Source organism: Euphorbia lathyris, chromosome 8, assembly GCF_963576675.1.
Source record: "Euphorbia lathyris chromosome 8, ddEupLath1.1, whole genome shotgun sequence".
Taxonomy (NCBI): domain Eukaryota; kingdom Viridiplantae; phylum Streptophyta; class Magnoliopsida; order Malpighiales; family Euphorbiaceae; genus Euphorbia; species Euphorbia lathyris.
In genome coordinates, this window is record NC_088917.1 from 47823572 (window position 1) to 47850492 (window position 26921).

Sequence of the window (26921 nt, forward strand, 5' to 3'; positions counted from 1 at the left end):
ATAGCCTTTGTAAAAAATGACGCATGACCCACAAGTGTTTTAGGAAAAGACGTTTCAGAATACGTCACGACATAATTGGTATGCCTCCTGACTTGAATTATATTAATCTCCAAATAAGGGTCGATTTTGTTCTCACTTAAAATGAATGACCTAGACTTCTTAGTCATTATAATAGCTGCCAAAACTGTTAGCATGGACACTCTAAATGGACAAATATTTTTGACTCGCTTTACAGTGTAAAAATGTACAAACGAGTTACAACTGAAATGGTACAACAAATTACAACGAAAAATTGGAACAAAACCAACAAACAGGTTAGGAGTTAAATAATTGCGCGTATATATGACACTCCCTTCCAAGCTTATTCCTCCAAATCGAAATGGTCAAATCATCTTTCCTTGGAATTGGCTTAATTTATTCTTCAACTAGAACAAATAAACTCGTCTTTCAAAGTAATCAAATGCACGTTTTGGTATCCTAAGGGGAGATTACTAAAGCTGCTCAGATGAGCTTCGGAGTCGCCACTATGAGCGTCGCGGAACCCGATTACCCTTTCGCGTTTTTAGGACTTATGGCAAATGGGATTCAGTTTTTATATTTCACCGTCACTTACTATTTTAAGGATGACGCTTAGCGTGTCCCTTCTGGTGAATGCACTATTTTACTTATTAGCCTTTTATCATGTTTTTAGGCTAATAAGCGTATGTTAGAGTCACCACCCATGATTAATGTCTAGAGAAATATAAATTAGATGACACACGAGCTCATAATATGTCATCTCTTCAAAGTTAGGTTCGTGCCTTAAATGATTTAAGGGTTTAATTAATGAACCCATATATATGTCTTTTTATTAAAATACCATATATAATCTAAGTTAAATTCCATTTAAATTATCATTTTACGAACGAAAGCGATAAATAAATATGGAAAAGATAAAAATAGATTACATCACCATTGAATGGCACAAATAGCCCTAATACATCATTTCTAGTCCTAAATAAACTATTAAACCTACAAAATCGATAAACATTAGCCGTGGGACATTGAGACACGTCTTTTGGATTAAACTACAATGCCAGACTCGATCAAATAGGACTCATTCAAAGCCTAGTCAATCTAACACATCAGCATGCAATGCTATCCACAACCTAATTTATAATTCTAACCAGTTTAATATTTTGGAAAAGACTAAAATACCCCTTATAACCCGAAGTTGATTTTAATTCCATAAATTACATTAAAAATATATAAATACGAAATAAATGTAAATTTATCGAAAACAGGAAATTCCTACTCTACCGGGACTAAAACATGATTCTGCCTATCTTACTCTATCGCTGATCTTCTACGTACGTAGTCGATTAGCAACAAGGGTAGTCGATCCGCAATGACGTTGTCGATCGGTTTCCTATCGAAAACAGCAGAATCTGCTTTAGTGAAGACAATAATGGCAGAAAAACCTAAAACACGAATTAAACGAAATAAACAAATTGCAAACTAAAAAGGAAGGCTTTTAAAACCCTTCAGAATATACCTTTAGAGCTGTAATCCTGTTTTGTATAAGGTAGACCCGCGAAGAAGAAATCTAGAGACCCAAGCAGTAACCCAAACCTGGTGTATTGATGATCAGAAAGATCCTAAAATATCAGAAAAGTGATTCCAAATGAGTTTATAACCGAATTGTAGCATAAATAATAGGATTTAAAAAAATACAGTTTCTGGAAGTTTATAATGACTTTAGAAACCTGAGATACAGAGAATGGACTATACTGAACCCGATTCTTCCGTATTAACTCGTGTTTTGTGTTTGGATTAGGTGTTTAACACTCAGAATTCAATAATTTCTCACAAAAACCTTCTTTTTTCCTCTCTTTTTTATCTCAAAAAATTGTTTCCCTTTTCATCTAGTAGTTTCTGCCCAATTTGTTCGAAATTTGGGCAAAAAACTGTTATAATTCAAATTTACAACTGCTGGAAACTGTCACACGTAGCCGATCGGCAACGGAGGCACGATCAGCGACGGCAGTAGCCGATCGGCTACTAACGTGGTAGAAACAATGTTTTATCTTTTAAAACCCAGTAAAGTTAAACCAAATTGATTTCATAAAATAAAAGATAAGGTTCATCTCCTAACTCGAGTTCCCGTACAATGTGACATAGAGTCCATCTACATAAACCGTACACAGGTAATATAATCTCATCATTAGGTTCGGAAAAAGTTCATGCTCACAAGTACCTCATGTCGATTTGCACCTTACCATGACATGCAGATTTTGCCAACTTTCATGCAAATACCATCATTCTTCACGGCTTAACATATCAGCAAAAACGTAAGTTATTTTCCAATGCTAAGCACTATTTGTGGGAAGAACCTTACCTATTTAAGTTTTGTGGTCCTATCTTGCATCTATGCCATACACAAGAATCAGGAGGCCATTATAGTCCAAATAGAATGGCTACTAAAATCCTCCAATGTGGATTTTATTGGCTTATTATTTTTAAAGATGCTAATGCTTATGTAAAAACTTATGAACCATGTCAGAAAACGGGAAATATTTCTCGATGAAATGAAATGCCACGAAATAACATTCTTGTTTGTGAACTTTTCGATGTATGGGGGATCGATTTCAAAGATCTATTTCTTGGTTCCTTTGGAAATCAATTCATCCTAGTCGCGATCGACTATATATCAAAATGAGTTGAGGCCATTGCATCACCCACTAATGACGCTCGAGTAGTTACCAATTTCTTAAAAATAACGTATTTACATGTTTCGAAACTCCTCAAGCGATTATTAGTGATGGTGGCACCCATTTTTGTAATAAAAACTTTGGAAATTTGTTGACCGAATACGGGGTAACTCACAAAATAACCACCCCATACCACCTGCAAAGGTTGGAGCTTAAACCTTTACCCATTAATCTGAAATGTGTCTTTTTGCAGCCCCCCACGGACTTACCTGTCATAATTTCTTCTTTGTTGACAGGAGAATAAGAAGCAAAGCTGATAGAGGTGCTACAAAAGCATAAGGGGGATTTTTGGTGGTTAATTCATGTCATTAAAGGCATCAACCTCACGATATGCAAATATAGGATTTTCCTCGAGGATGAAATCAGGCCATCTACTCAACCTCAATGCCGGCTCAACCCTAACATGAAGGAGGTAGTAAAAACCGAGGTTATAAAACTCCTCGACTCAGGTATTATCTTTCCAATTTCTGATAGTTAGTGGATAAGTCCGGTACAATGTGTGCCTAAGAAAGGAGGGACAACGGTAATGGAAAATGAAAAATGGGAGTTAATCTCAACTAGGAAGGTCACGGGTTGGCGTGTATGCATAGATTATAGGAAATTAAATGAAGCCACTTGTAAGGACCATTTCCCTTTACCGTTTATTGATCAAATGTTGGAACAGTTGGAAACACATGAATTTTTTTGCACTCTTGATGGGTTGTCCGGTTATATGCGAATTCCCGTAAACCTTTTAGACCAAGAGAAAACCACATTCACTTGTCCCTACAGAACTTTTGCATATAGACGGATGCCCTTCGGACTTTGCAATGCCCCTGCCACGTTCCAATGTTGTATGATGGCAATGTTTTCTGACATGGTTGAGGAGTTCATTGAAATTTTCATGGACGATTTTAATGTCGTGGGACCATCATTCGACTAATGTCTTAGGAATTTGGACCGTTTCTTATAACGTTGTGAAGACACAAACCTTGTGCTTAATTGAGAAAAGTGCCAGTTTATGGTCTGGAGCTACATAATGTTAGGACACAAGGTGTCAAAGAAAGGGATTGAGGTCGATCCGGCCAAAATTGAGGCCAAACATTACTTCGTGTAATTAATCTGTCAATTGAATGCAGTTAAACTTAGCCATTACAACTGTTTCAATTGAATGCTATTAAGCCCAAACATTACAACCGTTTCAATTGAATGCAATTAAGCCCAACCGTTACAACTGTTTTAGAATTTGAATGCAATTAATTTCAAGTGGTTCACTTTGAGCTTATAATATGCCGTTGAAAAACTCCAATGATATAGAATACATTGACGTATTTCAAGTTATTCTAAATGTCATTTATCGATTGTATATTTAAGTTTCAAGTTGATAAAAAATAACACTACAAAAATATTATATTACATATTTTTTCCAATAAATTTATTGATATACTTATTTGAAAGATTTAACATGAAAGTCAAATAAATGTTTAAATTTTCTATTATATAGGATTGAATTTGATTGAAAATATGACAAGTAAAATATTACCGGACTTCCTTAAAAAGCAATAAATATAAATTTGTACCTTTTTCCAAATAAATTTTGGACACTAAATAGTATAAACGCACAAATTTGTTTGTATAAGTGAAGTGAGAATTGTTTTTCCAATTCGTTAAGGGTATGTGCATGTATTTTGAAGTATGAAAATGGAAGATAATTTTTAAGGAATTTATTTACTAAACTAATTTAGTTTTGGAAAACATTGTTTTATCTACTTTTTGCTTTGCTATTAGAAAAAAACAAATGCTTTTCTAAAAAAATAGGAATTTTTTTGCTACTATAAAATGTTACTTTTCATAGAGGGTATTTTTCAGCAATCCCCTCATTCTTCTCTCTAGTTTTCTCGCCGTCATGGATCCAGTTTTCCTTTGGGTTCAATCGGGGATGGGACGGCGGTCAACTTGGAGCTCATTTTGGTAACACATCGTTACTTCAAAATAAAGATGTGTGCTAATTATGAAAAGAAAAAGAAAAAGAAAAAGATGTGTGCTAATTAATATTATAGGACCTTTAACTGCTTAAAGGATGGGGTTTATATGTTGACAGTCCAGATGGCAGATACGATGTGTAGTGTAGCAGAAAGAGGAAGCTTACGGCGGGAAAAAGGAAGAAAGGGAAATAAGGCAAAAAAACAAAGAAAAAGGAAGCTTCAAAAAGCAACTTGTATCTATGCCTATTTCTCCTTTTCTTTAACCCACCGAATAACAAAGGGTTAATAAGACAAATTTAGCCGATTACATATCCCGATAAACCAACCATTTATCTTCTTTCTCACTCTCACGATGTGTTCTTCTGTTCAACAAATCAGCAGTTTTTCTTCCTCTCCCTGCGTTTTCATAGACCGGGAGAGAAGATCAATTTGAACAATCGTTTCTGTTCTAGATCTACCCCGCTTGTTCTTGCAAGGTACATTCGTTTTTTTTTTTTTTTTGCTTTACTTGATATATGATCGTGCTTGTAATGGTTTGCTTTCGAATGTAATTTGATTGAGAACGGAAGTCATATTCAGCAGCCTAGATGAAAATTGCGTAATGAAGCCAGTGGAATGTTCGTCGGGTAATTGGCATTTTAACTTTTGAACTCGAGTGAAATATGTTCCGAGATGTTTTGATATTGGTTGACGATGGAAAAACGATAAACTGTGATCGGAAAGACTTTGTTTCTCGATTGATCCGGTATTTTCTTAAGAAACAAATATGATTTTGAGCTTGCTGAGATAAGAAGCAAGTGAAACTCCGAGTCGTACTCTGTTGTTTTGAAACAGAGAGATATTTAGATAGTTTCTGTAAATTTCCATCTCAATTTCTTTCATTTTCTCGGGAAACTAATAATGATGAAGTCCGTTGAAGGAGGGATGTGGGAGAAGAGAAGAGAGAGAGAGAGAGAAAGATAGAAAGAGAGAGTTTTATTAACGGAGAATATATGCTTTTTTCTGGGGTTTTTGTTTTTATCCGTCTCTGCCTTTCTCCGCTTTCAAGAACCGAAAGAGAGAGAGAGAGAGAGAAGGGGGAAGTGAACAAAAATAAGCAACGTGAATGAAATGACTAAACTAGCCCATGAATTCTGATCCGCAAGTATAGCATGGATGAGTAAAATCGTCAAAAGCAGATTTGTTGGTAGACTTGCAAGGGAAGAAGTGAAAAGATTCCTTCACTCATCATTTGCTTGCACGACTCAGGAGGAGTATTTTGTTGAAAATTTGAGTCAGAAAAGGTAAGATGCGAGAGAGATAGAGAGAACGAGACGATTCTTTACTGTTTGATATCCTGTGTGTCAAAGCGTGACTTACAAAAGCTAAAGCTATTATCTGGAAAACTTAAAATCAGTTTTATTCACTCTGCTACACGTTAACTCGTGCACGCCAATCTTGTTATCTTCCATTAAGCCTGCCCCGCCAAGGAATACATTCTTAAGAAATTGAAATCCAATTACTCGTGGGACTAGTGCTTTTCTAAGTGACATATGAGGCCCAAATAGTTCATATAGGCCTCTTTTTCAAACTAGACCAGCCCATCTATAGGAAGAGGAGTAGCATTTTGTTTTTCTTGTTTGGGTGCTGACTATCAATGTGAACCAAGTTGTGAGTTTTGACGTTTAGGCAATAGTATTCATTGAGTCCTTTTTTGTTTTGTTTTTTCTTTGCAAGTTCTGACTGTACTAGCTGTATATTCCAGGCCAGAATTTGAAATGGAATCCCATTCCTTATGTGTTACCTTGATGCTATGAAGAGTAGTGTAGACTGTGAGGCTGGTCTGAAGCAGAAATGGAGAGTGGTACAAGCAGTAGAAACAATAGGCATGCAGTTATACGCAAGGACTCTTCATGGTTTGCCCAATTCAGAAATGGCCGTAATCCGTGGATGGCTAGATATGTTTATGCCTTGATCTTTCTCTTCTCCAATCTCCTTGCTTGGGCTGCTCGAGATTATGGCCATGGTGCATTATCAGAATTAGAAAGTAAGACTGCGTATTGATTTAGCATCACTTTCTTCTTAATTTATTATGTTTTACTTGGATTGAGCTATACTAATGCCTGATTTATAAAACCCCTTTTCTCCATTTTTATGGTTTTGTTAACTAATTAGACCCCAGCTGGATATAATGATAACAAATGTGAAACTCTGGATGCAGAACTGAGGTTGTGTGCTGGTAAATCTGATTGTTCCGGTGCTGAAGCAGTCCTACGTGTCAGCCTGGGATGCTCTGTATCCTTTCAGTTATAAGCATTATTTGAACTATAATTTCAAATACCATCATTTCATCCTCCTTTTCTTGGATTTGTGTTACTTGAACTATAATTCCGTGATTTTTGCATTACTTACTGCGGATATTGTTACCTCCTTAACCAAAGCTAAAACAGATATTTTTTATAATAATGTTTCTTTCAACTGTTGGTACCTCCAAGTTGCATGATCCCAGAGATTTATGGCATTCAGGATGGTGGTCTGCCAAGATTGTTTTGTGGATTGCATCGACAATCCTGACCTTCCTGGTTCCTTCTGAATTTATTCGAATTTATGGTTCGTTCAGTTTCTGATTTTGTTAACCATGGAAGCAAATAATAGACTTTTCTTTTCTGTCGACTAATAATTTTATTTTATTTTGTTTTGTCCTTAATTTCACATTGCAGGAGAGATTGCACATTTCGGTGCCGGGTAACATGTGATTTATTTATGTTAAGATCTTTCATAAAAAAAAAAAAAAATTATGTTAAGATCGTTTGGTATATTAATTGCATTCACTAGATTTTTCCAATATATTAATTTTTGCTTCAAATTCTTTTCAGGGTCTTCCTCCTTATTCAATTAATAAGTATAATCAGTTTCATCACGTGGCTGAATGATTGTTGCCTCTCTGACGAAAATGCAGAAAGATGGTAATAGTCCACTCATCAAATATATACTCAGTACCGATATTACGCATTATTGTTTTAAAAATAAAAAACCTCTGCCTTTACAGAAATAATTTTCTGTGTGGGGTGCAATGTGCATTATTGTAGTCGTCTTATTATGCATTGGATCAATAAGTAGTGCCTGTAAATTACTAGTAAATTAATAAATTAAGATGGCCACCATCCTTAAAGCAGAGGGAAATAGAATTAATGGAAGTTATTTAGATGGTTATATAATGGGATTAGAGTATCTACAATTCATTTGTTAGGCTATAAATTTTGAAGAGTTTGTAGTAAAATCCAATTCTAAGAACTTTTTAACCTTTTAGTTTCTCTTTAAATCACTTAGTGTCCTTTGGTTCATAGGATAGATCAAGAATAGATTAGCTGATCCTAGAAAATCCTTATTATTCTACCATTTAGTTCATTTTTTTTCATGGATATCAGTGGTGATTTTGAAATAAATAATTATGTAATAGCTATTCTTATGTTAAATTAAGGAATTCCTATCGGGAAAAATGTGGAAAACGGTAAAAATGGGAAAACGTGAAAAACGGTAAAAATACAAAAAATGAAAAATTGGTAAAAACGTGAAACACAAAAAAATGTTAAAAATTGTGAAAAAGGTAAAAACATGGAAAATAGCAAAAATATGAAAAAAAAACTTGAAAACCCTAAAAAAATAGTAAAAATGTGTAAACAGTAAAAACACAGGAAAAAATCCGATAACATGAAAAACAGAAAAACTAATTAATTTAAATAAGGTTAGAATTTTGCCCTTATGCTATTCGACAACATTCAGTTATATTTTTAGGTTTTTGTCTATGAAATCGATTTATATACTAATTCAATTTTTAGATTTTTCTTTCAAGTAATTTTGTCCAGATTTGTCGATGAATTTCAAATTCATCAGTTGTGATCTGTTTTTTATTAAAAAAAGAAAGAGTAAAAGTAGATAAATTTGAAAAACACAATATTACAACCTAAAAGATTGTTCGAGGATGTAATTAGGTTGGACTTATTTTTAACTCTTAACAAATAATCATAAATTAAGAAAATTTTAATTAGAGGGGTCATGTTAATACTCGTTTTTTTCGCTTTTTTTATCGTTTTTAATTTTTTTTGAAGTTTTATTTTGGGTAATTAATTTATTACTCCCTGTATTTTGACAAAACACACTGTTTAGTCCCTGTATTTTCAAAAACACATGTTAAGGTCCCTAACATTTTTCTCAGTGAACTATTAGATTTTTTACCGTTTATGAATTCAGAAATGACTAAATTACCTTTACTATTTACCTTCAAATTCCAGAAGAGGAAATCCAATTTAGAAGAAGAAGTTTTTGTATGGAGAACGAGAAAAAGAACCGATCCAATGCTTATGAATTTGAACGATTAAGAAGAAAATTAAGAAGAACACTCAAAGTTGTTTCAGATACAGTAGAGTTTAAAGGAAAGGAAGATAAAGGAAAAGAACGCAAATCCAAATTGATTAACATAATCTTCATGAGAGTCTAATGTCAGGGACTAAATAGTTCACCGAGAAAAACGTTAGGGACTAAACAGTTCATCGAGAAAAAAGTTAGGGATTTTACCGTGTGTTTTTGAAAATACAGGAACTAAACAGTGTGTTTTATCAAAATATAGGGACTAATAAATTAATTACCCTTTTATTTTTCATTTTTGGTGTTCTATTCGCTTTTCATGTTCTTTTTTTTTTAATTTTTCTTATTTTTACTTAAATAATATATCTTAAAGGTCTGTTTGGTACAACCATTATGTTCCGAGTTAGCTATTAGTTGTTAGTAGATGATTAATTATTATTCTTTGGTGAAATTATGATTATTTATGGCTGTTAGTATATAAAATGTGTAATATAGATATGTTTTAAATTGGTCATTATTTTTACACGCTCCCGACTTGGCTGTTAAGAGAGAGAGCGTTTAATAGACAATGGTTAAAAAACATATAAATATATTACAAAAATAAAAATTGCAATATTTTCTACGGTTTGAAGTGAAACGTTAAACGCAACAAGATAAGCGCTGCTGCGAAAAGCTGAAACAAAACATTCTCTAAATATTTAAAAAATTGATGGTAATAATTAAAATTTTAAAATAAATAAAAAATTATACTTTTTTTTCTTTTGAATTACAAAACTAGCTATTATTTCATCTTATCTTATTTAATCAACTAAATATAAGAATAGTTATTTTTAAGGAATACGTATTATATTTCTTAGTATTACCTATTCTATTTCATTGGAGTCGTCTTACTATTGAAAAATATAACAATACATAATAATTTTATGGTCTAATGCTCTTCCAGCTCCCTTAACTTGTTCAAATTGGTCATTTTACCCCTCCAACTCATTGAATGTCATATTTACCTCCTTAACTCTATAGAAATGGTATTTCCCACTTCATTAACTTGTCCAAATTAGTCATTTTATCCATCCTCAACTCATCGAATGTCCTATTTACCACCTTAACTCCATAAAAGTGGTATTTCTTATCCTTTTATAGTGCAAAATTAATAGCACTTATTCAAATGAGTTTGAAAATATATATTTTTAATATCAACTTTTTATTTTGTTTTAATTTGATAATTATATCGATCCTTCATGTGTTTATTATAATAATATTTATATTACAATAATTAGATAATCAAAATTTAACTAGTAAAACAGTTGAAAAGAAAAAGAATGAATAAAAGATACAAATAATAAGAACATTTTTTTTTGATAAAAAAACAAGAACATTAATATAAACAAATTAAAGGCATTATATGTAGGGAAAATGTACCAAAATAGACCTATGGTTTTGGGAAAGTATCAATTTAGGTTCCACGTACAAAATAGCACCAATATAGATTTAACGCTTACAAAATGTATTAATTTAGGCCTCGATGACGGATTGTAAGAGGTGAGAAATACCACATTTACAGAGTTATGAGGGTAAATAGGACATTCTGTGAGTTGGGGAGGGGGTAAATGGACAAGTTGAAGGGGTGAGAAATACCACTTTTATGGAGTTAAGGGGGTAAATAGGATATTCTATGAGTTGGGGGGATAAATGGACAAGTTGAGGGGGTGAGAAATACCACTTTTATGAAGTTAAGGAGGGTAAATAGGACATTCGATTAGTTGAGGGGGTAAAATGACCAATTTGGACAAGTTAAGGGGGCTGGAGGAGTATTAGGCCTAATTTTATTGTTTAAGGGCCAAATCTAACCTTAACGTTTTAAGAGAAGTGCAGATTTAACTCTGACATATAAAATGATGTAAATTTAACCCTAAGGTTTCTAAGCAAGATCAATTTTACCTATGAGCTATTGAAAATTTGAAAAGACTGGATTGATTATTATTTAACTATAATCTCGGACTTTCCTAATAAGTTTGTCAATAAATTGAAGCGGTTTCGTATATTTTTGTTGGTTTTTTTGTAACTATATTAATACCGTAGTAAATATTTTAGACAATTTGATAAAAAAAATTTGTGATTATTTTAGACAATTTGACTAAAAAACTTTGTGATTATATGTAGCAGGTTACCTGTTGTTGAATTAAAAAAAAAATTGTGACACTTAGTTTTTGGCATGTTAACATAATTTTTTGAAATTTCCTTTATAATATATTAAAGGGTAAAGTACGAAAAAAATGCTCGTGGTTTGCTTTATTTGCAAATAGAGGTCTATGGTTTAAAAGTTTGTAAATAGAGTTACGTGGTATGTTTTTTTTTTTTTTTTATAAAACAAATTACTTAAAATCAAACTTTTAAGTAATTGATTACAATCAATTGTATTTTTTAATTTTTTTCAATTACATTTATATTGATAAAATACATATCCCAAAATCAAATTGCAACGTGTGAAATGAACTTAAATATCAATTTAGTTCATAAACTGTTAGATTAGTAAAAAAACGTATAATTCCACCATATTATTTATTGTTTCGACGTAGGAGTTTTTTTCGAAGGTTGTGTTTTGTTGATATGTAAGAATAAATTTTTTTTTTTGTAAATAAAACATACCACAGACTTTTATTTGTAAACTTTTAAACCACAGTCCTCTGTTTGCAAATTGGGCAAACCACATTCATTTTTTTTTTCGTACTTTTCCTTACACTAAATACCTTGGACATAATTGATATTTGGAAGGTTTGAAGCGATAGTTAAATACCAGTCGAAACAGTTTTTCTAATTTTCGATAGCAGAGTGCTAAATTTTATCTTGCTTGGAAATGTTAGGGTTAAATTTACAGTATTTCATACGTAAGCCTAAATCTGCACGTCCTTTAATACATTAGAACTGAATTTGATTTTTATTCCTAATTTTAATGATAAAAAATACTCCATCCGTTTCATAATATTTGTCTTTTTAGAGAATTTGTTTGTTCCGTAATATATGACGTTTTGATTCAATCCATACATATTAATTGACTTTTATTAAATATATCCATATTTAAGTTGCTTTTTTATTTTGGAAATAGATAAAAATTAATTAATAGGTGCAATTAATATAAGGGTAACAAAGTTTTTTTAATTGTGGTGAAGCTCTTATCCTGTTGGTTGAGAGCTTACCTGTGACCAAAGTTTTTTTAATTAAAATTAATTAAACTTCTTGATTCTTGTGCTTCAACGTTAAGAGACAAATACTATGGAACAAATGGAGTAAATAAGAAGTAACTATAAAGAATATTATTAGAGATGATATGTGAATTCTTACTAAAAAAAAAAAAAGAGATGATATGTGAATTAAATAATTAAAAGTCAATTGTTTATATTATTACTAATTAATAGAAACTAATCTTAATATTAAAAAGAGATTTTGTCTTTTGTGCCACGCTCAATCCTTCCATTACAAACTCCCACCCGAGATTGGGATTCGGGCTAACGAGGACGGAAAATCTATTTATTTTTCCTAGGGATGAAGATTGAGAAAAATGTTTCTCACCTTCCATTCCCTTATATAAGTCATTCTAGGGTGTTTCACACTAATTAAGAAATATATTGGTTAACTAAAAAAAAAATTCTCTCATATCACTATTGGAGAATAAGCATTGAAATATTAAAAAACACATGTACCAATACAAAAAAATTTAATATTTGGACTAAAAAACTAAACTAAAATTTCTTGTAGATTTATATTTAGGGAAAAAACTAATTTGCTAGAATGACCTATATAAGGGAATGACGGGAGTAATAATATTCTCTAACAATCAAAACCTAATATTTTTCTTATAATATTTAATTTTGTTAATGAATATTCAATAAATTTCTACATAGATAATTTGTAGTTTATTATGAATTTCATGAGGTTAATTTTTATCTTTAGTGGATTAATTATTGATTATGATTGATATTTTTTTTAATGAAGTTTAATATTTTGTATATTATGTTTGCATGTGTAGTATACAATTTCTAAAGCTAAAATGTTTTTAAAATAGGGTAAATAATTATAAAGTCCTTATGTTTTTGCTTAACATATTAGTAGGTCCATCATATTATTATAAGGTCCTTAAGTTTTATTTTAATCAACTTTTTAGTCATTCCATCTGTTTTTGTAGATGAAAGTCCAAATTGTCCCTAATTATTTGTATAAAAAACTTATCTTTTAATGCCAAAATTTAATCTAAATAGTTTTAATAAAGTTTATGAAGTATCCAACAACAACAACAACAACAACAAAGCCTTAGTCCCGAAATGATTCGGGGTCGGCTAACATGAACCATCATATAAAACCGTGAAAATCAAATCGTGTCAGCGACACAGATTCGCTCCCTCCACTCTGTCCTATCCACTACCATATTTTCCTCAATTCCCAGTAAACTCATATCACTCTCGATCACCCTCCTCCAAGTTTGCTTAGGTCTTCCCCTACCCCTCACCACTACATCCCTTTGCCACTCTTCGGTTCTCCTAACCGGCGCATCAAGCGCTCTACGTCTCACATGGCCAAACCACCTTAGTCGGTTTTCTCTCATTTTATTCTCAATAGATGTGACCCCTACTTTTGTCCTAATTATTTCATTACGCACCCGGTCCTTTCTCGTATGACCACACATCCATCTCAACATACGCATCTCCGCCACCGACATCTTATGAAGTATATATACCAAAATTTATATAATTGTATATACTAATCATTAAAAATGTATTTTTATTCTCTTAAATATTTATTTTTTAATATAATGTTTTTAAACTAACATTAATGATTTTTTTTTTAAAATCATATTTTTTTTTCTCCATTTATAAAATTTATTAGAGATAAATAAAGATTACTTTTTACAAAAGTTATATAGTTTTCCTTTTATTTTGATAATTTTTGAAATATTTTTCATTCATTTTTTTAGTTAATAAATTTTAGGCTACTAAGTTACACTTCTATAATTATATATACTCAGTATTGTAGAGATTATATAGGAAAAAAAGGAGAAAAAAACATAAAATAGGAAAAATAGATGTTTTATTATTAAAAAATAAAGTAAAGGGTAATTTTGGTATTTTGAAATTTATTTGGTATAATTTGACTATTAAACATAAGGATTAAGGAGTTGATGAACACAAAAACTGAAGGATTATATAATTATTTCTAAAAACAGAAAAAATGACTAGTATATTAAGTAAAAACTCATGAACCTTATAATTATTTATCCTTTAAAATATTACTAGAATTTGGGAAATAGAGTAGGGATAGAGAATTTTTTACTCATTCCCTGAACGAAGGTGGTGGAGATTCCCTTTCTAACGAGGGATGGGGAAATGTCCCAATTCCCAATAATACTCAATCCTTAGTACAGTCATTTAGCATATATTGCTCTGGCCTCCTCAAACGTAAAGTGTAAAGAACAAAAAGTGTAGGTAAGGGTATGTCTATCCACTCCCAAGGTCAGGGCAAACCACAGACCTCGATAAGGGCTAAATTTTGACGGAGTGAGGAACCGAACCTCAAATGTCAAGCAGAGGTTCAACGCCTTACCACTCGGACCAACCCTTATTGGCATATGGCTTAAATCTATGTTTATGAATTAAGAAGTTGAAAATTAGGTAATAATAGTTAATTTGAATTAATTTATTCAACAACTTAAATATGCCGTTTTTAAAGTGTAAGGGTAGACTATTAGTACTATTAGTGGAACCTTTGTCTTTTATCTTCATTTGTCAAACTCGATTTGAGACAGTTGCTTGTGTTGGTCAGTTGGTGGCATGCTTTGTAGACTAATAATTGTAGCATCGTTTCAGCCATATCCATGTGATGGTCATAGCGACAAGTGCATATGTTATTTGCATAGTGGGAATCATTTTGATGTACATTTGGTATACGCCAGAGACATCTTGCCTCCTCAACATTTTCTTCATCACTTGGACACTTGTACTCCTACAAGTCATGACCAGCGTCTCCCTTCACCCTAAAGTAAGTTTTTAACTGTTAATTCTTTCCATTAACACTATTTGATAAATAAATAAATAAATAATCATTAATTCTTTTGCTGACACAGGTTAGTGCTGGCTACTTGACTCCAGGGCTCATGGGCCTATATGTGGTCTTCCTTTGCTGGTGTGCTATTAGAAGGTAAGTTTCCTCATCCCCTTTCCCTTTCGATACACAAGAAGCATGATTGTTCTGAATTTGGTCTGTTTTTGCCATTTTCAGTGAACCAGCAGGTGAAAGTTGCAATAGGAAAGCTGAAGCTTCCAAGAGAACAGACTGGCTTACAATAATAGTAATGAATTCCTTCACATTATATTATACTACTCTGGCTGAAGCAGAGCATTAGTACATGTTTGAATCTAATTTAAAGAAGCTCAAATGTTCAATTAATTTTGAAACAAGTATACCTGCTTAATCATGTAAAACCTATAGTCCCTTTTCATCACAATGACAAATCTCTCATCTATTGACAGAGCTTTGTTGTTGCACTACTTGCAATAGTTATTGCAACATTTTCTACGGGTATTGATTCACAATGTTTTCAGGTTAGCTCTAAATTTCTAACTGCTGGTTGTCATTATTTTTTTAAAAAACACATGGACTTTTCTGACAATGGCTGCAGTTCAGGAAAGGTGAAAAAGACGGTGAAGATGATGTTCCTTATGGTTACGGTTTCTTCCACTTTGTCTTTGCCACAGGAGCAATGTACTTTGCTATGCTATTGGTGGGCTGGAATACTCATCACACCATCCAGAAGTATGTGATGTTATCATTAATTTTTTTGGGTCTTGTTAAAAAACTGATCATATATTAATTTGTGATGAAGGTTTTGCTGAATAAAGTAGATATAAAGTTCGACACGAGCTTTGTGCTTTCAGTATCCTTGATCCTCATAAACCCTTCTCTGATCAGTATGTGAATCTTCCTTGCAATTATTGTACAGGTGGACAATAGATGTGGGGTGGACCAGCACGTGGGTGAGAGTAGTGAATGAATGGCTGGCAGTTTGTGTGTACTGTAAGTAGTTAAAAGATAATTCAAATCTCCATTGTCGTTGATTGGAAGTGAAAAAATACTGAGCAGAAAAGCCATTAATTTGCAGTGTGGATGCTAGTGGCTCCTATAGTCCTCAAGTACAGACAAAATGCAGAAGAATCCAGTTGACAGAGATATTATATCCACAAATGAAATCTATCTCCAATGGATTTTCATCTGTTGTTCAAATGCTATAACCAACAACAGTGTTGCAGCATAAGAAATGTCGCAGTCTGCTTTACGTAGTGGAGGAGACACCGGAGGAACATGCGATGCGATGCATGTTTTCATCAATCTTCTTCTGATTTATTCTTTTAATGTTCCAATCCAATCTTATGCATAAGCATGAAGGTTGATGTTGTAATCCAATCCTCTCCGAGTAAGCTAAAGGGAGATGAACGTAATACAATTCAATTGACTTGGGTTTGCAATTGCAATTGGATACCTGTAACTGTAAATATGCTGTTATATTATACTACTCCTGTGTAGTCTACTGATCAGAATTAATGCATGGCTAGTTTTTTTCTTAACCACATACTAGGGATCTATGAATTTATCAATATTCAAAATGTTGTTTTTTTCTTCTTCTATGGCCTATTATTTGACTAGCATTTATCCGTTATATTAATATTAAAATTAGTGAAATCTCAATGAATATTGATAGTGATGTCATACAAATAATATAAGTATAACCGATATGTGATATCATACAAACAACATTAATATGTATGTGACCTTATCTTAGAGCGCGTCTGACATTGCTTTCCTAGCTAAAAGCACTTATTTCCTTAAAAGCTACTAAAGCTGAAAAAGCTGCTTTTAAAAAAATTACACTTTTGTTATAACTTGATATGGTATCGTTTAATTGAGTAAGTTAAAAGACTTTTGCTTCATACCGAAGTCAGCACATGGGCGAACCTAGCTTTGGTCGAATACTAACCTTCGATTATATTACATCTCTTCGGGAGTTGCCTGAAGATGACACGTGGACCAATAAGAGTGTTGGATTCCAAAGACACGCTTCCTAAGTTCACACATATTTAGGATTATTAAATATTAGAAATATAGGGTTCGAAGACGAATCAAACAAAGCCACTTGTCTAGGTATACAACATTTTGCCTATAAATAGCACGAGACTTAGCTGTCATAGGTACATCATCACTTCTTAACTAGACTCCTTACGTTATTGCTCAAAGTTAGTCTAGTATTTCCTTAGATATCTACTGACTTTAGCATCAGAGAGGGTTCGCCGGACCTCCGACCCCTTTTCTAACGGTTGTTCATTGATTCGGGTCATCGGAAGCAATCAGAAGACAAATTATAGAAAGAAAGATATCATTTGGTGCGCTTGACGTGTGGAACGGTTTTCATCAAAATATGGTTCAAGTTCAAAGTTCAGTCATCAATCCTATCATTCAGCCTACAATGTAGTCTATCACTCAACCAGTTATTCAACTCAATCAACGGGTTGAAGATATTCCTAGAACTTCTTCAACATTTCATCGTGGGATCTATTTAGGAATCTATGAACATTCTCCGGACGGAGCATGCTACGCAAATGGAAGTTATGCGTCTGGAGCTGAAGGAAGAAAGAGATGCTAGAAGGTATGGTGATGGAAGAGGGTCAGCTGCTTGTTCTATAGGACATGATGTTGCACCAACATGCCCCGAAAGCAAGGATTTTCCGAGGAATCTCAGGCTGAGGTGTTTAGAGGAAGATCCATAGAAAGACCGAAAATCCCTTCGCATAGAAGGCGTCATCATCCACCTTTGCCTAACAGACATATTCCAAAGCAAGGAGAATTCAGATCCCCAAAATGGCATAGGGGCGCTCGTCATGATTCCACCGAATCTGTGATTGGTCATTATGAGGGCCCATAAGAAGAAGTTGGAGGTTTCTAGATCTCATGAGTATGACGATGGAAAATAATAGAAGCAAAAAGAAAGTGAATGTTTTTTAAAAGAGGAAGTCTATAATTTCATCATGTATGAGCTTCGGCACGTGATGAAGGACCTTTAAGTGCTGAAATAATGAGTCAGCTGATGCCAAGAGATTTTAAGTACCTACTGCTCAAAGATTACAACAACATGACCAATCCAACCTTGCATGTAAAGAATTTCTTGAGAGCTCTACAAACCACAATAGCAACCAATGCATTCATATGTCGTTTATTTTCAATGACATTGAGGGATTCGACCACTTACTGGCATTATCAACTCCATCCAAGATCTATTAAGCCTTTCAAGCAAATGTCTAAGGAATTTGCAGACCATTTTATTACCTTTATTCCTGAAAGTAAAACAATGCAAGACCTTAATTATTTGGTACAAGAGCCTAGCGAGTCTTTGAAGGAGTGGGTTAAACGGTTCCAAAGAATGGCCATCCAAATCAAACATCTGAATGTCGATGGGGTGGTAGAAGCCATGGCAAGTAATTGCCGAAGCAAGGATTTATCCAATGAGCTTAGCACCTGAAGACCAAAGAATTTTCTAGATTTAATACGGTGAGCTTGTGACTTCGTCAAGTGGGATAGCCATAAGTTAAATCCTTTGCTCAAAGGCAGGTTGAGTTCGGTTCATCAACCGAAGGAATCTAAAAGCGATAGTGGCAATGAGGATAATAAGTGATCTAAAAATCATTTAGATTGGAATTATGCCCCTCTGAATGCTCCTAAAAAAGAATCCTCTACTAGGTAGAGTCAAACAGACAACATATTCAATATGCCCCGAAGTTGAAACCTTTCGACCGAAGACATAACGACCAATATTGTGAATTTCACAAGTCTGAAGGTCATGATACCGTAGATTGTAGACAGTTGGATGTGGAGTTGAATAAAATGGCAGAAGCTGGAAAGTTAGACACGTTTTTGAAGAATGTCATTAAGTTAAAAGATTCCAAAGGAAAGTAACATGAAGAAAGGGCTCCTCGTGGAGTCATTAATGTGATTGATGGAGGACCTAAGGAGGATTGTTCGGAAAAAAAGAAGAAGAGTTCACAAGGACTAAGAGAGAATTGCTGAATAAAAATATGAATTCTCTTTTGGCTATTTTACGCGATATGCACATAATGATGCATTAGTTATTGAAATTCTGTTGGAGGAGTTCAAAGTCAGAAGAGTATTCATTGATAAGTGAAGTTCTGTCAACATCGTCACATGTAAGGCCTATGAAGCACTAGTCCTTGATCATGACAGACTTGTTCTAACTTTATCACCGTTGGTAGGAATATCGGGACATTCGGTGCCCCTGCTAAGCAATGTACAAATGGCTATCTCTATAGGGGATGGTTCAGTTAAGTGGTATACGAAAGCCAAATTTCTTATGATTGATTCTATACTGCCATACAATGTGATAATCAGACGTCCTCTCTTATACGAATCATCCAGTGCTTTATTAATTCACCATTTTGCATGGCAAATTCCAACAAAGGCTGGCATGGCGGTTGCCCTGGGATATCAAGTGGTGGCTTAGAAAACCTATTTGGCTTCTTTAAACATGAAACCAGCACGGGATCCTGTGGAGGAAGAAAGGAAGAGAGCTAAACCAGTTGGAGCGTTAGAGCCCATATGGTTGGTCGAAGGAAAGTCTATTCAAATTGGTTCAGAGATTCCAAAACAACCAAAGGCAGATATTATTTCAACTTTGAAGTCAAACATCGAGGCCTTCACTTGGACCCCATGGATATCACGGGAATATCTCCAAATCTTATGATGCATTCTTTGAACATTCAAAAGGATGCTTCTCATATTAAACAGAAGCTCATAAATCATGGTTTGGAGAAACAAAAAATTATTAAAGCCAAAGTTAAAAATTTGTTGGATTGTCAGCATATCTAAGAAGTAATCTAAGCAAAATGGATTACTAATGTAGTTGTTATCTTGCATTTTCATATAGTTTTTAATATATTTTAATTATATTAATCATATACATTTTAAATATGGTTTTAATATTTTAAAATTGTTTTATGTTTAGTTTTGTGTTTTAAGAATTAATGCTTGTTTCATGTGTTTTTAGGTATTATTTAGGGCAAAAAAGCAATTATTGAATCATTTCTGAAGTAAATAAAGTTTTTCGGTCAGAACTCCCTCTAGTCGGTGACCTCGTAGCAGTTCAAGAATGAAGAATCAATGACTCTGTAAATAAGTCTTTATTGTCATAAATTTCTCAATGACCATCCAAGGAATGTTATGACTATTTGAAGAGTCTTTGAATGCTCAAGGGGGAGTTATGCTACTTAATGCTCTCTTTAATTGCATTAAAATTAAGAAGTTGCAAAGAAGAATTCAACTCTCCATTAATCTTCTCGTTAATTACATTAAAGTTAAGAAGTTAGAACAAAGAATCCAATCCTCCATTAATATTCTCTTTAATGGAATTAAAGTTGGAAGTTACAAGGAATGCATAAGGGCATGTGCAACTATAAATACCTACATTGGGAAGCATGAAAGAGACCTAGAACATATAGCATTCTTTTAGTTCCCTTTCTCTTTCTCAAACTCTTAATTCAATTTGAAGTTATTTTCATCTTTTGTAAGTTCCAAGTTAGTTTCAGCATCTTATTCAAGGATTGGAGCTCAGTTTTCCATCTTTGTAAACAAGTTCTAATTGTTATTTTAGTTTCAAAGTTTATTCTTTATTCATCTTTTCTTCTATTTAGTTTAACAAAATTAATTATGTTTTCTATTAACTTTTTTTATTTTCCTTCCATCTACCATGAACTAACTCCTCCATAGCTAGAGCTATGGTGGATCCTAATCGAAGTATATGATTTACTTGCAAACCGATTTCAGGTTCATAATTTATTAATTAGAGAATTAAACTATAGAGCTTAATTTCATAGTTAGATATTTGGTCAATATTTAGCTAAATTACAATTAATTATTTTGGTTGACTGATACTAAGATAATTAATGGAATTACATGGTTTAGACATGTGTCTATGCGGTGCGATTTTTCAGGGTTTAGTTTCACGACTTAAGTTTGGGGTTATTTCAGAAAACTTAATGCTTTCATTATACCTTTATTCTTGACTGGACCAAAGCTAGAATAATTGTATGTGAAATAGGATTAATCTTGACTGGATCAAAGCTAGGTTAATTACGTTAGGGAATAATCATCGTCTCTAGATTAAAACTTAAAAACTTGAATAGGATTGTTGAGAGGATTATATATTAGGTTAGGTGAACCCTTGCGCTAGCACCTTTATCATAAGAGTTATAAATATTGTTTTTCTTTTCTTTAATAAATTGAGTGCAGTTATTTTAGTTTTTAGTTTAGTAAACATCAAATCCAAAATTGATTACTTAAATAATAGAAATTCACAAAAATCAATAGTTATAAACACAATCCTCGTGGGAACGATACTCTACTTACTATTTATTACTTGATAACGATAGGGTGCACTTGTCCTTAGTTTTGCACGATACACATTTCGTCCATCAGTAGTCCTGGTAAAAGGCCAATGGAAAGTGGCGTATGTGTGTAGACTTTACGGACCTCAACAAGGCATACCCCAAAGATTCTTATCCACTTCAATACATTGATATGCTTATTGACTCAATAGCTGGCTTTACCATTTATTCCCTTCTAGATGCAGCGGTTGGATACCATCAGATTCCAATGGATCTCGAGAATACGTGTTTTTGAACGGGCCATTCAGCAGACTTGGCCACAGTTTTCGCTACATTGCAATAGCACAATCTAAAGTTGGATTCAGAGAAATGCACATTTGGCATTTCTTCGGGAACGTTTTTGGGGTTCATGATTTCTTAGAGAGGTATTGAAGCCAATCCTGATAAAATTCAAGCCATAATCAATATGGAACCCCCAAAGAAAATCAACGATGTGCAAAAGCTTAATGGAAAGATTAATGCCTTAGGGCGTTTCATTTCAAGTTCGGCTAAACATTATATGCCATTCTACAAAAGCTTAAAGGGAGTAAAATATTTCAAATAGACGGCTAAATGCCAGACGTCCTTCAAGCAGCTGAAGAATTTTCTTGCTTCACCTCCATTGTTTGTTTGTTTTTTTTTTGAAAAGGCTTCACCTCCATTGTTAAGTCGACCTTTGCCTGGTGAAACTTTGTACTTGTACATAAGTGTGGCCAAAGACTCAATAGGCATGGTCTTAATTCGGGAGGAAGGAATGGAGCAATTCTTGTCTGTTATATTAGTAGAGTTTTAAGGGATGCAGAGGTCCGGTATCCAAAGCTTCAGAAGTTAGCCTTTGGTGTAGTTGTGGCTACACAGAAGTTAAGACACTATTTTCAAAGCCATTCTATTGTTGTCCGAACTGACATGCCTCTTAGGAAGATTTTGCAAAGGCCTGAAACATCAGGAAGAATAGCTGAATGGGCTTTGAAATTGATAAAATTCGACAACATATATTACATAACATATGGGCTCACAATGTGAGCACATAATTTTTCTGACCCTAGTGATGAGACTATATTACCTCCGCACCATTGTTATAGGTGGATTCACGTCACGTTGTGGGGAACACCTGTCAGGACCCGACCCTCGGCTTCATAATTCATAAAATCTTAGTTTTCTTATCTTTGTTGGTTTTATGAATAAAAACTGTGAACTACCATTTTGCTACGTCAATAGCCGATCGATGACCATCGTTGCGGATCAGCGATGCTTGCGATTCATAGCAGTTTTCATTTCAAAATTGACAATTTTCTGCCTAAAATTCAAGATACAAAAAGCAAAAAACTTCCACAGGAAAAGGAGGATCGTAATTTTTACAGAGAAAGAGAGGGGAAGAAGGAGATGTTTTGGTTTGAGGAAGTCATTTTTGAGTGATTTCTTATAGAAAACAAATACAAACACTGAGTGAAACAATGTCATTGAATTCAACACATTTTGATTAGTGTCTTTGAATTTTTGGAGTTACAGTAAACTTCAAATGTAGATTTCGGGTTTAAAACTTAATCATTTTTATCGCAATTCGATTCTAAACATATTTGGAATCATTTTTCTAGCTCTTTGGAAGCATTTTGATAATTTATACACGGGTTCAGGATGCTGGTCGGGTTTTTGGAATTTTGTGTTTGGGAATCTATAATACGAACAAACTGCATAAAGGCTCAGAAGGTCATTTCTAAACAGTTTTAAAAGCGTGTATTTTTATTTGCAACTTATTTCGTCTTTATATTCTTAATTTCTTTTTATGATTTTCTGCCATTATTGGTTTTCCTCAAAAAAATAGTCTGATGTTCTACTACAAGAAGCCGACTATCGACATCGTCATCTATCAATGACCTCCTTTTACCGATCGACAACCTACGTTGCCGATTGGTGATAGTGACAGAACAACAAAATACTGTTTTAGTCTGGGTAGAGTTGGATTAGGTTTAATTTCAGAAAATTTATGTTATTTTCATACTTATATGTTTTAGTATATAATTGTATGGAATAAAATCAATTAGGCTTTAATTGAGTCCTGTTTGTTCGAGTCCAGCGTCGTAGTTAAATCCGAAAGACGGGTCCAAATGTCTCGCAACTAATGTTTATCGGTTTATCGGTTTTGCAGATTTAATAGATTATTTTAGGACTAGAGTTGATACATTAGGGATATTTGTGCCATTTGTTTGTGATGTAATTTATTTTATTTTCCCGTATTTATTTATCGGTTTCTGTTGTAAACCGATAATTAAATGGAATTTGAGTTAGATTATAAATGGTATTTTAACGAAAGACATGTCCACGTCTTCATTAATCAGACCCTTAAACAGTTTAATTCATGAACCTAACTCTGTAGAGATGGCATGTTGTGAGCTCGTATGTCATCTAATTTATATGTTCCGGGAACATTAATCCCGGGTGGTGACTCTAACATAAATATCTTAGCCAAAGAATATGATAAAAGGATAAGTAAAGCATACACCGGAAGGGACACTCCAAGCGTCATCCTTAAAAACATTAAGTGACGGTGTAACATAAAAACGGAATCCCATTTGCCGAATCCCGAAAAGGATAATCGGGTTTTGCGGCCGCTCACAGTGGCGACTCTGATGGGGATCAAGTGAATGAATTAAACAATATAAAGGTCTAACGATTAATGATTCTAAAATTGTCTTTTTGTTAAAATATGGCTATTGCATCACTTCACGACAGTTTGCACAAATACCCTTTTTAGCCCCATTTTGCTGATGTGTACATTCCATACGTTCTTGGCAGCCTTGGGTGTACACGTTTTGCAAAACACTCATGGTTGTATCCCTACAAATCGCTAGAACTCCTAAACAAGGAGAGGCGTAGGTAAGTATATTGTGCTATGCGAGCCTTTAAAGTACCCCCAACAAGGTCAGTTCCAAGCTCATATAAGCAACCCTAGTAATTTCCCTTTAGGTTAACAAAACGTGCATTTGGTTACTTCGAGAGAAGAGTTTATTTATCCTAGTTGATCAATAAATTAAGCCAATTCTTAGGAAAGACTAATTGACCAATTTGAGTAGGAGGAATAAGGTTAGTAGGGAGTGTTGTCATTACGTGTTATGTAAGTGCTCCTAACCCGTTTGTTGATTTTTCTTTCAACTTTCTTTTGTATTCTACTTTTGTACATATTCACATCGTAAAGTGAGTCAAATTACATGTTCATTTAAGGTGTCCATGCTAAAGGTTTTTTTTGGCAGCCATTTTTAATGGTTAATAGATTTAGGCCATTTGTATATATTAAAGTGAGAACAAAGTGGGCTTTATTTGAAGTCAAGTTATTCTTAGTTAGGAGGCATGTCAATTATGTCGTGATACTTTCCATGTGTCTTTACCTCCACACTTGTGAGTTGTGCATCATTTTTTCTAAAGGTCGGTGATGTAACCCTTATGTCACTAATTTTGTGTATTGTCAATTCGGTCGCGTCTTGTAATGTTTGAAGTATGCGTTGTCTTACGTAACTATGAGCACATACTTTTTTCCGACCCTAATGATTATACTATGTTACCTGCTTACGGTTTACGTAGGTGGACTTGACGTCACATTCTACGGGAACATGAGCCAGGACCCGAACCCCGTCTTTTAGTTTGAAAATTCATTTTAGTCAAAATATGTCGTTTTTAAAACCAAAGCGTCATCTTTGCCACGTCAGTAGCCGATCAGCTACTGACGTTGCCGATCGGCGACGATGGATGGTTTCCAGCAGTTTTTAATTTGAACTTTGGCAGTTTTCTACCATTTTCAATATAAATTCGGCAGAAAACTTCCAGGTGAAAGTGAGGGGGAGAGTTATTTTTTGACATTATATAGCCATTTTTGCATTAAAGAGACACTTTTTTAAAGAGAGAAAAGGAAGAAGAAGGACCTCTGATCCTACAATTCGTTGTTTTCGAGTGCTAAACACGTTTCTTAATAAAAAACATAAGATTGATATTGAAGAATTGAACTCAGTACAGTTCATCTCGATATTTACACTTTATGAAGTCACTATAACTTCCTGAAATCAACATTTTCAGGTTGAAATCATCTTATTTCAACTTCAATTTGATTTTAAAGTTATTTAGAATCATCTATTTTATATTATGAAGGCATTCTGTTCGTTTGTGCTCGGGTTCAGATTGATGTTCAAGTTCCTAGAGTCTTCGTGTTCGTGGGTCTACCACACAACAAACTAGGAAAATGCTCTAAAGGTAACTTCTAAAGGGTTTTAAAAGCCTTTTCCTTTAAATTTGCAACTTGTTTGGTTTATTTCGTGGTTGTTTTGGGTTTCTACCATTTTCGAAACTCTGTTATCTGCGACAGGTCGCTGATCGATGATGTAGTCACTGATTGGTGACGTCCTGTTACCGATCGGCTACCTAGTGGCCGATCGGTGGTGGAGTCAGGCAGACAAAATTCTCTCTTGGTTCAGGTAGTGTAGGAATATGTTATTTTCGGTAAATTTATATTTATTGTGTATTTGTATATTTTAATCTATGTTTGTACGAAGTAAAATCAATCTCAGGTGAAGAGGGGTATTTTTAGTCCTTTTAGGATGTTAAACCAGTTAGAACTTCAAACTAGGTTGTGGACATAATTGCATGCTGAATGTTAGATCTCATAGGCTTCGATGAGTCCTACTTGATCGAGTCTGACGCCATAGTTAAATTCAAAAGATGAGTCCCAATGTCCCGTGGCTAACGTTTATTGGTTTTGCAGGTTTAATAGTTATTTAGGACTAGAATTTATATAATAGGGCTATTTGTGCCATTTGATTATGATGTAACTTAATTTACTTTTTCTGCATTTATTTATCGCTTTCCGTTATAAATCGATAATTAAACTGGAAGTTGTTTAGATTATAAATGGTATTTTAATAAGAGACAAGTCTACATGTTCATTAATCAGACCTTTAAATTGTTTAAGTCACGAACCTGACTATGAAGAGATGGCATGTTGTGAGCCTGTGAGCCATCTAATTTTATATGTTCCTGGACATTAAACCAGGGTGGCGACTCTGAAATATTAAGTTAACCCAAAAATATGATAAATGGGCTGATAGATAAATGAAAATGCATACGCCGGAAGGGACACGCTAAGCTTCGTCCTTAAAAATATTAAGTGACGGTGTCATGTAAGAATGAAACCCCTAATTTGTCGAATAAGATAGTTTTGAGTTCCACGGCTTCTCACAATGGTGACTCTTCTGGGGATTAGTAAATGACTTGAACAACACAAGGGTCTGACGATTAATGAGCCTAAGAATTGTGTTTTATTAAAATATGTATGTTGCATCACTTTACGACACTTGCACAATTCGCACAACTACCCTTTTAGCCCCGGTTTGTCGATGTGTACATTCCGT

General features: G+C 33.7%; 1 protein-coding gene across 3 annotated transcripts; it reads left to right on the top strand.

The window, feature by feature from the left end:
* The first annotated feature begins 4620 nt into the window (after positions 1 to 4620).
* On the top strand, positions 4621 to 16671 carry LOC136202763 (uncharacterized). 3 transcript variants are annotated; one of them, XM_065993617.1, is made up of 14 exons: positions 4621 to 5190; positions 5297 to 5340; positions 6459 to 6740; positions 6915 to 6988; positions 7144 to 7303; positions 7414 to 7438; positions 7570 to 7659; positions 14914 to 15085; positions 15171 to 15244; positions 15326 to 15395; positions 15577 to 15648; positions 15726 to 15859; positions 16047 to 16120; positions 16206 to 16671. In XM_065993617.1, exons 3-14 carry the CDS (start codon positions 6548 to 6550, stop codon positions 16265 to 16267), a joined length of 1200 nt encoding a protein of 399 aa, XP_065849689.1. In that variant the 5' UTR covers positions 4621 to 5190; positions 5297 to 5340; positions 6459 to 6547; the 3' UTR covers positions 16268 to 16671. The 3 variants fall into 3 exon arrangements, with proteins under 3 accessions (XP_065849689.1, XP_065849687.1, XP_065849688.1); XM_065993615.1 differs by lacking the exon at positions 5297 to 5340 and having other exon boundaries at positions 4622 to 5190; XM_065993616.1 differs by lacking the exons at positions 4621 to 5190; positions 5297 to 5340 and adding an exon at positions 5984 to 6364.
* Positions 16672 to 26921: the final 10250 nt, after the last annotated feature.